This window comes from Zalophus californianus, chromosome 8 (genome assembly GCF_009762305.2).
Source record: "Zalophus californianus isolate mZalCal1 chromosome 8, mZalCal1.pri.v2, whole genome shotgun sequence".
In the NCBI taxonomy this organism is placed as follows: Eukaryota; Metazoa; Chordata; class Mammalia; order Carnivora; family Otariidae; genus Zalophus; species Zalophus californianus.
The window spans coordinates 125,292,470-125,307,844 of record NC_045602.1 but is presented as its reverse complement, the minus strand read 5'-3'; the positions used below and the strand labels follow the sequence as shown (position 1 = coordinate 125,307,844).

General features: G+C 42.2%; 1 protein-coding gene across 1 annotated transcript; it reads left to right on the top strand.

Moving 5' to 3' along the window:
* Positions 1-5,147: 5,147 nt before the first annotated feature.
* On the top strand, positions 5,148-6,781 carry LOC113938506 (WAP four-disulfide core domain protein 10A-like). Its single transcript, XM_027623888.2, has 3 exons — positions 5,148-5,256; positions 6,158-6,307; positions 6,687-6,781. Exons 1-3 carry the CDS (start codon positions 5,148-5,150, stop codon positions 6,779-6,781), a joined length of 354 nt encoding a protein of 117 aa, XP_027479689.2.
* The last annotated feature ends 8,594 nt before the right edge of the window (positions 6,782-15,375 follow it).

The window sequence follows — 15,375 nt, the reverse complement described above, 5'->3', positions numbered from 1 at the left end:
GATCCCCCAGTGGAAGGACCAGGGAAGGAAAGCGTTGTCCACTTGAGGATCCTGGATATTACGGGGAAAGAAAAGCTATTTTTCCTCTATCCTTCTAGGTACTTGGCGGAGACCCCCTGCAATAAGAGACGGATTAGCAGGAGAAAAAGGAACAGAAGTTTACTAACATGTGTACCTCCACTCTACATGGGACAGACCCGGAAAACTTGAGTCACTGCCCCAAATGGTCCAAGCCATCTTCTTAAATACCACCTTCAGCTAAAGACAAAAGATGTGGAAAGGAAGGGGAAGGCCAGTTAGGGGAGGTCACCAGGAAGGCACAGTGAACAATGGTATGGTTGTGACGCAGATTTCTGCCACAGGCTCCACTGATAAAGGGTTTCTAGAGGTTGAAAGCCATCCTTCTCTTTCAACCTAAGTTGAAAGTCCTCTCACTTACAGAGAGAAGGACACCCTTACAAATGGAGATTTCCCTCATCCATGTAAATGTCTATTATGAAGGGGAGCAAATTTTGCCAGGCCAAGTTCTGCATCTTTAGCATATTGATTATTTGAAGCTGGTTATTTTTACAGAAGCAGCAGACACAGGTGAAGCTCTGAAAACTGAATAGAAGTTAACCTGTTTCTTTGTAAGAAACTGTCTAATGCAATCCTGGGTCATTGAGAGGTGGAAGGGAGAGATGATGTGTTGCCCCAGGGGAGCAGTTGCTTAACTTTGGAGTTTTGACTTTCTTATTTAAAGGCATCTTCCCCGATTTTCCTCCCTTTGAACATCTGAAGACCTTTTATTCAGTTCATCCTGGGCATTCTGAAAAGGATGTCATTTTAAGGGGGACAGTTAGTTCCCTGACAATCAGAATATCAGAATTGTACGCTTTTGGTCACCTCTTCTATTTCTCGTTCTACTTGGGACAGAAATGGGAGCACACTGGTAGTAAGAGGGTAGAGCCAAAGAATGCACCCCTAGGTGAAGCTGCTCATCCTAAGCGTCCTGTAAGTAGTTGCTTTTCCTCCGTGGGGGCTCAGAAAGTCCTCGGCCTCTGCGCCAGCGCTTCTGGGCTCCAGGGCCATACCCAGAAGCCCTGGGGACTTCCCTTCACCATCATGGTGGCACTTCACACTCTCCTAGATTAGGGAGCCTGTTTCCTAGATCCCACCTCTCCCTCTTTCTTAACGACCTCATTTTGTAACATACACACCACAGGAGCTTCCTGAGAGAGTACATGAGAAATAAGTAAAATAGAGACTTCTTATGCCTCCATTCTACATTAATTCCACTTTGGCTGGTATTTCAGGTTGGATTAGTTTCCACTATATGATGATAGCAACAACAAAGAAAACAGTGGCTTAAATAAGACAGGTCCATCTTTGTTCATGTGGAAGATTCAGGTATTAGGGATCCAGAGCAAGTTTAGGGACAACACAAAACCATGGAAGATCCAGGCTCCTTCACCTTTTTGCTCCATTGTCCTTGACATGAAGTTTCCATTTCCAAGATCATCACCACCTCATGACCCACAAGGTCTAAGCAAGATATTAAATATGCCCCTCACCCAAGAAAAAAATTCAGACAGATTAAAAAGTTAAATCAAAGTAAGAAAATTTCAACCATAGCCAAACTAGAGGAAAATGGAATACAGTATTCCTCAAAACTAGGGGCAGGGGGGAAGACTCTGTGGCCTTAATAATAAAAATGGCACCGTGGTGCAGCATTTTAAAAAATATTAATCGAGTTATTGTTTTTTTTTCTGCAATTCCTTGTTTTCCCATCAAGCCCTTTGACCATGAAATTAGGACATGAAGCTGAGGTTTTTTTTCCCCAGGGAAAAGGGACCACAAAATAAACCAGTGAGGATAGAGTCATGTTCATGGATCTGAGGACCAAAACAGTTTTGAAAGCCATTATTGCTCATTGAGAGGGAAAAGTTGTCGGGGGGGGGGGGGGAAGGAAGATACTGGAAGAGTGGGTTAGGAAGAAACAGAAACACCCAGATAGGTTTGGAAATCCCAACACAGAAATGGGACCACCAGTTAAACGGGGTATTTGTTTTTTTTTTTATGTTATGTTAATCACCATACATTACATCATTAGTTTTTGTTGTAGTGTTAAACAGGGTATTTGAATATGATCTTTTGTTTTCTACTGCTGCTGTAACAAGTCATCACAAATTTAGGAGCTTAAGCCACACAAATCATCTTACAGTTCCCTAGGTCAGAAGTCCCACACAGGTCTCATGCCTTACAATCCAGGTGTCAGCAGGGCTGGGCTCCTTTTTGCGTTTGGTCTCTAGGAGGAAGGATCCATGTGTGTGTTCATTCAGATTGTTGCCAGAATTCAGAGCCTTGAAGATGTGGTCTCCGTTTCCTTGCCGGCTGTCGGCTGAGGGCCATTTTCAGCTTCTAGAGGCCACTCACATGCTTTGGCGTGGGCTCCATTCCTCCATCCTCAGAGCCAGCAAGGACCAGCTGGGTCCTCACGCTTCAGCTCTTAGCTTCTTTTGCTGCTCTCTAATCCACTGCAGCCAGGAAACTTACACTGGTCCCACCTGGCTCCCCATCTCAAGGTCCCTACCCTTCATCACATCCGCAAAGCCCCTTTACCTCCTCAGGTCCGCATTACCACCCAGGTTCCAGGGACTAACACATGGGCATCTTTACAGGGGCCTTTATCCTCTTTACCTCTGCTTACACTTAAAGCCTGACTAAAATGTTGTGAGAGAGACAAAACTACATTCATACACAAGGTCAAAGAGAACAGGAGAGGAAACAGTAAATAAGCGTCTTTAAGACATTGAAAGCTAGAAAGTGATGGCTAAGATGCCAAATTCTTTCATTAGAAAAGAGAAAATCAGACTGCCTGGAGGATATGTCCCGATTCATGCCAATTTGGGGGGCGGGCTGGGTGAGGACTACAAAGCTAGCTGATTTAACCAAAGAACCACAGAAAGTCTGAGAACTGAGCCATCAGGTGCCTGAAGGTGGAGATGTGCATGTGGTTGAAAAGAGGTTGTTATGAAAGCCTGTTTAAGAGGCAGTCAAGGGGCGCCTGGGTGGCTCAGTCGTTATAAGGGTCTGCCTTCAGCTCAGGTCATGATCCCAGGGTTCTGGGATCAAGCCCCGCATCGGGCTCCCTGCTCCGCAGGAAGGCTGCTTCTCCCTCTCTCACTCCCTCTGCTTGTGTTCCCTCTCACGCTCTGTCTCTCTCTGTCAAATAAATAAATAAAATCTTAAAAAAAAAAAGAAGCAGTCAAAACTTGCTTTTAGTCATTGTCTTTATTTGCGGCATTTAAATTCAGCAGTCTTTTTTTGCAGGGGGTATGATCCCATTGGTGTATATATTTTTTTATTATGTTCAGTTAGCCAGCATATAATACATCATTAGTTTTTGACATAGTGTTCAACGATTCATTAGTTGCATATAACAGCCAGCGCTCAGCTGTCTTTCACCATTCTCAAATCTCTTGAAACTCTTTGGGACTCTCTGAAATTCAACTCCTTCACAGAAGAATACCTCAAGGCCCACTGCCTTCTTCTTGAGATATTTGAAGATATCCAACAGGATTTGCTGTGTCAACCCGGTGCTTGACTCCCTCTCACAGTGATCATGGTTATCAATGTATGTACGTATTTCCCTAGCGTTCAAAATATTATGCCATGCCCTGGTGACTCACTATAGCTTTCTAGGGCCTACAGAACTCTCATAGTTTATTTTCTTGTGCACAGAAGAATCATGAAAACATTTTATGTGGTCAGACTTGGGTGTGTTCATTGTTCAAATGCTGGACACCTAGCGATTTTACTTCTAATATTGTGGGCTTTTTCAGGCCCCTTGGCTCATGCCAACCAAATTCATAAGGCTTCGTTTTTGTAGAAGATATTTTCACTTAGTAACGTGGGGAAGATGATAACGATAATGCACAATATGTGTAAACAAAGTGAGCATGGAACAAACTGAAGTGTGAGGCAGGGACTATACATTCTTTTGCCTGGGTTCATGGCATTTTTGAATGCACAGTTCCTTAGAGAATTTTTTTTTTTTAATCTGGATAGGTGTGCTGCAGGTAAGTCAAACTGTTACTTTTAACCTCTCCAGTGCGTCCACACTTGGATTTTTTTTTTTTTTTTTTTTTTTTGCTCCCACGGTGTGATGGAACTTCTCTCTTACACTCCTGGACTTCCACAAAGCTCTGTCATCTGTGGGTGATTGTCTAAATGAGTGTTCTCCAGTGGCTCCTGGACTGTGGCTGAGGGGGGTCAGAGTCAGTTCTCAGGCCGCGTCAGGGTGTCATGCTAAGACTGAGGTCTCTATGCCAATGACCCAACCCATGGGTCAGACTCCTCCTGGGTCCCTTGGCATATGGTGCTGGATCCACAGCCTCCTCCAAGGTACTTTGGTCTGTGGGGTGGATGACAAATTGTTGTGTGGGAGCCGAGGCCGGGGGGGGGGGGACAAGTTCAAGCAGGAGGTCTTATTCAGGCATCTTGCTGATGTCACTCCCAAAAAGGACCTTAAAAGAATCGAATGATATAAAATTAGTGTATCTACAAAAATTGTAAATGGAGTATGCTTTAAAAATGAAATGTGCTGGTATCATTCAGGAGCTAATTCTTGTGAAACACGGACAATGTTGGGGGAAATTCAGGCTTAGAATAAGTTGTTCCACTTCAAAGTTTGTAATCAGTTTTTAAAAGTCTCTGGTGATTTTTAAATTTTAATTTACTTGCATTTACTGATACTCTTAAATGGCTTTTAAAATTTTCTATTGGGAAGTCAGTTCTAAAACTATCTATGAAAATGAACGACACTGTTCTCTCTCTAGGTAATGGGTAACTGACCGAATCTTATTAGTTTTCTTTGTACTTTTCTGTGTTTTTCAAATCTCTAGAATAAGAAGTGATAAATTATGAATTCATTTGTGCAATGAGAGAAGTAGAAAGCATAAGAGAAGGAAAGAACCTCAGGAGACAAAAATGCCCAACCGAGGAGTGGTGCATGGAGGAGAGGAGGTAGAACCAGATGGGCAGTGAGAGACCAGTCACGTGTTCTCCCAACTCCACACCCCAAAGCCCTTCGCTACCCCCTGCAGGACCTAGTAAAATCCTGGGTCTCCTGCCAGGCTCACACTCAAACATCCAGAGTTAACATCATGAAGTGGTTGGTTCTCCAGCTGCTGACACTCTACTGCCTGGTGATCATGCCAGTGACAGGAGGTATAGGAGAAAACCCTGAGCCTGTAACTAAACGTCCAGATTTCAGTAGGTATTCTGGTTGAGCTTCAAACTGAAGAGGGGGTAGAAAACGAGGAACCAGGGACTGGCATATGGGAAAGCACTGGTTCCGTTTTTAAGCCAAGATACCTGAGGAAACCTGAATGTGCAGTTCTCAAGTTTGATGGTCTCCTGATATTACGAGAAACAATGTTTTTATGTGTGTGGTGGGGACTGTTGTGGCTACATGGCGTTTTTGTTGAGGAGGACCCGTAGAAGTGGAAAGCTCCACAGGGTTCAAGGCCCGCGTGGAATGTGCCTAGCTTGAGCCACCAGGAGCTCGTGTCCTCCAGTTAGGGGCTCCAAGGATGAGCACCAAATTGGGAAAAGGGTACTAATTATTTCTTGAAATATGCCCTTTGTTTAGGGAAATGAGTATTTTAGAATATTGGGCATGGGGAGGAGAAATAAAATGGGTGCTTGGCCAAGGAAAGTTTGGAATCACTAGGGTAAAAAAATTAAAATCAGCAGAATTGAGCGTAGTGGGTCCATAACTGCTGGCAAAGGTTTCTGGGGGAACAGCTAGGTTTGGAAGGCTGTCTCAGCCAGACAGGGAAAAGTACAAGATAGTTCCTCCTCTTCTCTGGGACTCTGTTCTTCCCACCCTGTAAAATGAGAGCAGGAGACCAGAGGATCTCTTGGGCTTCTTTGTTCTGAGAACGGGGTCTCAGGACTCAGGTCCTGTGATGTTCAATTCCATGGACATGGCTTCATGGTTGCCGGGTTTGCTATGGAGTGGGAGCTGGATATTGACTCTAGGAATGGAAAAGGCCACCCAGATCCCTGGGCAGCCAGAAGAAGAAGAGAAACCAATGGAATGAGGGGCTGTTAATAGTGAGAAAAACTCTTCTCCTTCTTTTGGAGTCACTACTCCTGTGTTCCTTCTCAGTTTTAGTGTACCCAAAACTGAGAGAATGCTCAAGGAATCCCACCTACTATGAATGCCACAGAAAGTGCAAATATTCCTGGAATTGTGCTCTTGGCTATGAATGCTGCTTTTCTGTCTGTGGAACTATCTGCTTGAATATCAGACAAATTGGTAAGATCTAATATTCACCCATCTCTTACCATTATAGTCTCAAAGACTATGGAGCCCGTAACTGTGAGGGAACAGACAGAAGAAGACTTGCCTCCCCTGTCCTGGTACCAATTCCAATCTGGGACCCCTACCTCTTCGTCCAGCCCCAGGTCTCATTGTCCACCTGCAAGCCTGCCTGATTTATCCAAACCTCAGGAGATCTGACAGTTATGTCTCTGCTCACTGGACTTAAAACATCCTGAGAGAAGCCTTGTATGGGCATCTCCTAAACCACAGAAATATCCTGCCCCCAGGGTTTGGGTGGATCTGTTACTCTCAAAGAAATGTGTTTCACATCAGACTGTGTGGCCATTGAATTCCTATCCCTTATTTTTTCCAGAGACTTTCATTGAGGACACTTCACCTAGCACCAAGGCAGAAACTACTTTATATCCCACAACCACCACTGAGAGTTGGGATACAGACATAAATTAATTCTACATGATGTCCAGTGGTATCATCGTCTTGTCCCAGCTGAGAGGCAAGGGAAGGGAGGAGGAGGGGTCCTGGGCGATGTCTCTCTTACTTGTTAACCCTCTTTCCTGAGCCATTATATTATCAGCCTCATTTCCCTGAAGAATAAACTATGGCAGTAACCCAGAACCTCTGTCTCTTCTTCTATAGTACCAGTACCATCCCCTCCCTCCACCTTTTCCCTAAGCCCCCAACCCCTGCCTCCCAGTGGATCTCCCTGCCTTCTCACCATTCTGAAGAATCGACTTCTTAGCCAAGATTCCTAGACTCTTTTGTTCATTGACTACCATCTCTGGGGAAAACTGTTTATGTGTGTGATGGTCTTATGACTACAGAAAACACCATCCCTCTGGGTTCCCAGATCTTCTCAGTGCAGCCTTTCTTTCCTTATTTCAGGACTGTGATTCTAGTAGGTTCCCATAAGCAGCCCTTTTAACTAATCCAGGGAAGTACAATCTTCCTTACAGGTGATAGCACCCATGGTCTAGAACTGAAAGGAAATGCCATTGACCTTTCCAAACTCTCCTCTCAGACATTGCCTTATTTGTTAGAATTATTTACTCAATCACTTGGAATTTATAGGAATATTTTCAAAGTAAATACTCCTAGAAAGGATAGGCAACATTTATAGGGTTATAGAGAACCTACACTGTGCTCAGGCTTGTGGCAAGGACCACTCCTCATGAGTGGAGGTGTGACTATCTGTTGGCATATAGCCCAAAGAAGGGTTAAGTCTTATTATCCAAACAAGCAGAAACCAGCATGGGGCATGGCAAGAAGGGATGAATGGAATATACAGTCAGTACCTTAAGGTATAAATGAAGAGGGGTCATTATGCTCATCATGGTATCAGGTTTCCTGGAAGAAGAGATGCTTAGTCCCACCTTGAGGGATAGGGAAGAATTGGGGCAACTCAGAATGAAAGCTATTTTTTCCTCCATGACAGGATTAAATATAGACTGGGGGGAGAAGAAAGGGAACTTGAAGGAAAGGAAAGGTTGATACCCTAGCTTCCTCCTGCCCCCAACACCAGCAGATGAAGTTGTGACAGTATTGGATTATGAACTTGGTATTAAGCTCTGTGGCCATAGGATAGTATAATTTGCTAACTTTTCCTTTCAGAGTCTGTTATTAAAACCATAAAACCTGCAGAGCAGAAGTATTATTTGCTAAAATTAACAAAGGAAAACAAACAAGCGGAGACAGGAGACTGATCCTACTCAAGTCCACTCAGTAGGTTGATGACTGATAGATATATAGACCTCATTCTCTAAATGCCCCTCTACCCAAGTTTCCTGAAATACATATATGTCAGGGGCCAGAGATGTGCTTAAAATAGGGGGTCTAGTGGAGAATAGGGTTGAGGAGGGATGCTGTGCAGAAAGAGTGATAACTGAGATGGGTGAAGGAGGACAGGTCCATAGTGTTCTCTTGGACTAACATGGGGTGATTGCCTTAGGACAAACCAATGAACTGTTTCCTGATAAGCAATTAGCATAAAGAAGGAGTTGAGAAGAACTCTGGAGCCACCAGGCAGATAGGACACTCTTAACCAAGTAGGTACATTAAGGAACACAGTGAGCCTTCAATGCCCAGAGTTAACCCACTCTGGAAGCAGAATTGGGAGGTGACCAATGTCCAAATGTGGGGTTGGGAGACCCCAAGGGATCTCATTTTGCTTTCTTGGAAGGATTGGTAGCAAGTAAACTGGCCTGCCATTGCCAGAAGCATAATTGGCCAGCAGATAATTACTTTCCAGCAACTGATAGACTAGGAAGACAAAACAAAGCAAAATACAGCCAACCCAGTAAGGATCTAGAAGATTTGAACAACACAAATAAAAAATGACTAACATATCAAAATGAATTCAGAATTACTGTGGAATATACATTCTTTTTTTAAAATTTTATTTTATTATGTTATGTTAGTCACCATACATTACATCCTTAGTTTTTGATGTAGTGTTCCATGATTCATTGTTTGCATATAACACCCAGTGCTCCGTGCAATACATGCCCTCTTTAATACCCATCACCGGTCTAACTCATCCCCCACCCCTCTCCCCTCTAAAACCCTCAGTTTGATTCCCGGTGTTCATAGTCTCTCACGGTCCGTCTCCCCCTCTGATTTCCCCCCCTTCATTTTTCAAAAGTTTCAACAAATGTCAAGAAATTGAAATCAAACAGACCACAGTGGCATTAAACTAGAAATAAATAAAGTAAAATGGATAGAAAAATTTTCCATATGAGTAAAAATTAAGGAAAACAATTCTGAGGAATCATCAGTCAAAATGAAATTATGATAGAAAATAAAAAAGATTTTGAACCGGAAAATGAATGTGACATCTCAAAACATATATATACAGAACGATGTCCAACAAGTGGCAACAAATGAGACCTCAGCCTCTGTCCCCCTCCAAAGATCAATAATTATACAGCTATCCATGAACAAAAATAGTTCTGGAAGAGCTCTGGAGTCCATGTAGGAAACTTCAGCAACACAGGGGAACAAACCCCTGAAATTAATTGCTTAGGAAGAGATGGAAGTACAGCTACATTTGCCTGCATCACCCCATCGCCTGGCCAGCAATGCTCCATGCCAAGCAGAAATCTCCAGGTAGAGCTCCCTTCACCAGGGAAGGGAGAGCAGGGGGAGCCACTGGCCCCCCAGCCTTTTGGGGGGATAGGGTAACTGGGTGATGGGTATTCAGGGGGGCACGTGTGGTGATGAGCTCTGGGTGTTATATGCAACTAATGAATTGTTGAACACTACATCAAAAACTAACAATGTATTATATGTTGGCTAATTGAATGTAATAAAAAAGAATAAATGTTTGGTAAAATTGTCCAGAGGGAGAAAAGTTAAAATAAAATAAAATAATAAAATAAAATAAAATAAAAATAAATAAAATATACACACTAAGAAAGAAAGAAAGAAAGAAAGAAAGAAAGAAAGAAAGAAAGAAAGAAAGAAAGAAAGAAAGAAAGAAAGAAAAAGAAAGAAAGAAAGAAAGAAAGAAAGAAAGAAAGAAAGAAAAAGAGTAGTAGCAGCCACACAGTGGCAGTGATTGTGGTAAATGGTGACCTGCCCTACAAGAAAATCCAGCAGATTTGCCAGTGAAGAAACCAATGGCCAGCATGGCAGCCACAGAACCCTGCAGATTTCACTGGCTTTTGCCACACGAGTATTTGCATTCACTGTCACCGGCCACCTGAGTCTCTCCCCACTTCTTACCCTCTGCCCACCTGGAGCCCAGGAACTGCACCAGTAGCCAACCCAGGCTTCTGCAGCTGTGCAATTGCAAGATGCCAGTCTAGACCCCCCATGCCTGACCCCCACTGAAGTGCCATATGCATGCTTGGTGCTGGCCCCTCTCCTGTGACAGGCCTCCACTGAAAGTACACATGCCCCGGAGAAACTGCAAAGCCAAAGAAGGGCCTGCTGACCCCCAGGGCCCCTGCAGCTGCTTGTGGTCCTGGATCAGGCCCTTTCTTCGGTCACTGGCCTGTACCATGGCACTCATCTACAGATAGTCCCTCCTACTGTGCAGCTGCACACCCCTGGTCTCACCCCCATCACAGGCCTTCCCTGCCAGGTGCTGGGGATCTAATGTACAGCATGTTGACTATAGTTAATAATAGAGTATTGCATACTTGCAAGTTGCTGAGAGAGCAAATCTTAAGTGATCATCACAAGCTTCTTGAGTCTATAGGCTTATGTCTTCCAACATATTTAAATTTTCAGTCATATTTCCTCACACATGTTTTCAGCATTGTACTCTTCTCCTCTCCTTTCAGGGCTTGTGGCACAGATATCGGAACTTTGGTTATTGTCCCTTAGGCTCTGTATATGTTTTTTTAGTATATGTTTCTTTGTTGTTCAAATTGGATAATTTCCATGGATCAGTCTTCAAGTTCATTGCTCCTATCTCTGTCATGTGGATTCTGATATTAAGCCCATTCAATGAGTATTTAATCTCAGTTATCATGTTCTTTTCAAATTTCTATTTCCTTCTCCTTTATGTCTTCTATTTTGTTGCTGAGACTTCCTATTTTTCCATCAGTTTTGAGGGTGTTCTTGATTACTTGCTTCAGAATTTTTATAGTAGCTGCTTTAATGTCTTTGTCGGATAATTCCAACATTTATTTCATCTTGAAACTGGAGTCTGTTGGTAGTCTTTTCCACAGGAGTTGATATTTTCCTTTTCTTTCATATGTTCCATAATGTTGGATTATATCCTGGACATTTTGAATATTGTAAGACTCTGAGTCTAGTTTACACCAAATGGAGAAGGTTGATGTTATGTTTTCAAAAGTAATTGAAATGGTTAGGTTTAGGCTGAAAAGTTCAACCTGTCTTGGGTGGGTTGTGTTCCAATGTCAGTTCAGTTTTTCAAAGCCTCTGTTTTCAGTTCATTTGGTGCCTCTCTGCATATGCACCACCAAGTGGCTAGTCTGAGACTTAGGAGGTGGTGTATCTGTTGGTTCATTTCTCAAAGTATATCAGCTAAGATCACATCCATGTGTGCACAGCTTGGAGGTGAACCCAGGAATAAATAAACAACTGTATGTGTTTGCTTTCTCAAGTTCTTCCCTCGGTGATTTCCCCAGCGCCTTCTGTTTCCCTCAGGCTCCAAACAGCTTAGGCTTTGGTTACCTTGCTCTGCTAGGCCCTTCCACAATGACATCTGTATCCAGAGCCAAGTGGTGAGAGAACAAAGAGAAACAGGGACAACAGGGGCCACCCACTCTCTTAGAATTATAGCTGCACCCAACAGAGGAAGGATTTCCCTTTCTTGGAGTCTTGGCTCCTTCCAATCCTGATTCCAGCTGCTTCCCAACACTACTATAGATTTTCTTAGGGGCTAGGACACAGAAGAAGAATTAAGGGGAGTCCAGCAGGTTCAGTTGGTAAAGTATGCAACTCTTGATCTTGGGGTTGTGAGTTTGAGGCCCGTGTTGGGTGTAGAGATTACTTAAAAATAAAATCTTTAAAAGGAGGAGGAGGAGGTAGAGGAGGAGGAAGGGGAAGAATTAAGAGAAAGAGAAGAAACCAGGGGATTTCTGCACCTCTTCTGGGCATTACAAGTTCCCTTTTCTATGCCTCAAGCCAAAATTAGAGGGTTTCTCCTGACATTCTATCTGTACCCTAGTGCTTATTTTCAGGTTGACCAGGGGATACCAGAAGGGGAAAAAAATCCCAGTAGACTCATCACCAACAACGTGGTGCTTTGAATTCTAGCCTTCTTATCCATCTGCCTGTTAGTACTGACTTTCCAGTTTCTATAGCTGTATTCAGTGGGACAGGAAAGGAACTAGAAACAGGGAATAGTATTTATCCTTGGAAGTGGGCTCGCTTTTCCTTCTAATTAGGTCTTTAGTGTGGAAGTTTGTGTTAATTTAATCAGGAGCCAGGCTAGTTTGCAGTTTATGGGTTGTTTGTTGCTGTGGTTACCTCAAGTGTACTATGAATTTTTGGAGAAAATCTACAAGAGAGTGTGGATGCCCCACCCTCCGCAGCCCCGTATTTGCAGCCCCAGAGACTTCATTTTCTTTTGCCAGTGCACACTCCGCCTCTAGAAATTTGCCGACCACCTAGTTGAACTGTCCTTCCTGGTGCCTGGCTGCCTGTCTCCTAGGTAATCAATGCTTACGTCTTCTCTCTCCCTTCAGGTGCCCATTTTCCCCTAGATACTGCACTAGTTGGTTGCCCTGTGATCTCAGCGCTCTGGTGAGTTCAAGAAAAGTTGTCCAGCTTTGTTTTCAGTGTAAGTTTGGGAGGTTTATTCAGCTTTCTATATCTCTAAGCAGAAATCTAAAGTCCCTTTTGTGTTTTATTATTTGTAATTGTGGGAAAGTACATATAACATAAAGTTAACCATCCTGACTATTCTTTTTTTAGAAGTGGGGACAGAGGGAGAAGTAGAGAGAGAGACTCTTAAGCAGGCTCCATGCCTAGCACAGAGTCCAATGTGGGGCTCAATCACACAACCCCGAGATCATGACCTGAGCCAAAGTGAAGAGTAGGATGCTTAACAGACTGAGTCACCTGGGCACCCCAACCATCCTGACTATTCTTAAGTGCACAGTTCAGTGGCATTATGTACATTCACATGGTTGTGCAACCATTACCACCATCCATCTCCAGAACTCTTTTCATCTTGTAAAATTGAAACTCTGTACCCATTAATCAACAGCTCCCCATCCCTATCCCCCTCAGCCCCTGGAAATCCCCCTTCTCCTGTCTCTATGAATTTGACTCCTCTAGGAACCTCACAGGTGGAATCATAGAGTATTTGGCTTTGGTGACTGGCTTATTTCACTTAGCTTGGGTCCTCAAGTTTCATCCATGTTGTAGCCTGTGTGAGACTATCCTTCATTTTAAAGGCTGAATAATGTTCCATTGTATATATATTCCATATCTCCTTTATCCTTTCAGTAGAGTGGGAAAAAAGATTCCTCCAAAAATTCACTACTTGCAAGCTAGTTTTTCCCACAGAACAGTGGAGCAGAAATCAGCACATGTGTGAAGTCTGAAAAACCTAAAGGCATGACTTGAAATCCAAATAGTCTGAGTGGTTAGGGTAATATGTGAAACAAACTGATTTTGAAAATGCTCCGTTAAACACAGGATTCCAAGAAATTCTGCAGGTAAAGTGCCATGAAAGAGAAGTTTCCATTAAATATAAGAGCTCATGGGGCGCCTGGGTGACTCAGTTGGTTAAGCAACAGCCTTCGGCTCAGGTCATGATCCTGGGTCCTGGGATCATGCCCCAAATTGGGCTCCTTGCTCAGCAGGGAGTCTGCTTCTTTCTCTCAAATGAATAAATAAAATCTTTATTAGAAAATAAATATAAGAGCTCATAAGAAAAATATTTACACACAATTTAAGAAAACGAGAAAAGATTTAAAAAGTCAAGAGAAACAGCAGAGATCCAAAGAGACTTCAGATATTGGAATTATTGTAGACAGAGCACAAAAGTGCTTAAGGAATAAAAGAAAGGAAAGGAAATAGAAGATGGCACTTTAGGTCAGGTAAAGTGAAAGAGAACATAAAAACACCAGAATATCAGGGCACCTGGCTGGATCAGTTGGTGGAGCATGTGACTCTTGATCTTGCAGTTGTGAGTTCAAGCCCCCTGTTGGGCGTAGAGATTACTTAAAAATAAAAATCTTAAATTGGATGTAAAGATTATTTAAAAATAAAATCTTTTTAAAAATCACCAGAATATTGAAAAAGTACCAAGTAGAATACCTAGAAATAAAATATATAACTGAAGTACAAAGCAAAAAGAAAGAAATTGCTTGACTCACCAATGATTACTCAAGAGCAGCCAGCTCTTTTTTTTGTTAAAATAAGTTTTTATTTAAAAAAAATTTCACCCAGCTTTCTTGAGGTAGATTGGCAAATAAAAATTATATAGATTGAAAATGGGTGTCATAAATTTTGATATAGGTATATATTGTGAAATGATCACCATAATCAAGCTAGTTAACAATTCCAGCACCTCACATAGTCACCTCTTTTTTTATGAGTGGTGAGAACACTTAACATCTCTCTTAGAAAATTTCAAGTGCACAACACAGTATTATTACAGTCACTATGCTACACATTGGATCCCCAAAACTTAACGCATATTATAACTGGAGGCTTGTCCCCTTTGACCAACATCTTCCCTTTCACACCTGGCAACCACTATTCTACTCCCTGCTTCTATAAGTTCAACTTTTTGAGATTCCACATGTAAGTGAGATCATGCAGTATTTGCCTTTTGGTGTCTGGCTTCTTTCACTTAGTATGATATCCTCCAGATTCATCCATGTTGTTGCAAATGACAGGATTTTTTTAAGGCTGAATAATATTCATATATATCACATTTTTTTTCCATTCACCCATCCACTGGCACTTAGATGGTTTCCATATCTTGGCCATCATGAATAATGCTACAGTGGACATGGGGGTGCAGATATCTCTTCAAGATATTGCTTTCATTTCTTTTGGATACAGTATACCTATAAGTGGGATTTCTGGATTATATGGTAGTTCTGTTTCTGATTTTTGAGGAACCTCCTGGCTGTTTTCCATAGTGACTGCACCAATTTAAATTCCCACCAAACACACACAAGAGTCCCCTTTTCTCCACATCCTTGCCAACACTTGTTATCTTATAGCCATTCTAACAAGATGTGAAGTGATATCTCATTGTGGTTTTGGTTTTCATTTCCCTGATGATCAGTGATGTTGAGCATCTTTTCATATACCGGTTGGCCACTTATATGTTTTCTTTTGAGAAATTTCTATTCAAGTCCTTTGTCCATTTATTAATCAGGTTATTTGTTTTCTTGATATTGATTTGTTTGACAAACAAAATAAATTTGCAAATACAGAATCTGCAAGTAATAACGATAGATTATAGAAAACTCAAAATAAGATTGTAGACATGAACCCAAATATGTCACTAAAGCCCATAAATGTCAATTAATTGGTAAAGATTACTAGACTGGATTTTTTTAAAATGTAGATTGACACTGTTTGAAAAATAAAACACAAGTGCA

What these genes read in the sequence shown, in the direction of transcription:
- LOC113938506 (XM_027623888.2), top strand. Translation starts at nt 5,148, where the DNA reads ATGAAGTGGTTGGTTCTCCAGCTGCTGACACTCTACTGCCTGGTGATC. An exon ending in AACTAAACGTCCAGATTTCA is followed by an intron (nt 5,257 to 6,157) that starts GTAGGTATTCTG and finishes GTTCCTTCTCAG; the next exon opens with TTTTAGTGTACCCAAAACTG. An exon ending in CTTGAATATCAGACAAATTG is followed by an intron (nt 6,308 to 6,686) that starts GTAAGATCTAAT and finishes TATTTTTTCCAG; the next exon opens with AGACTTTCATTGAGGACACT.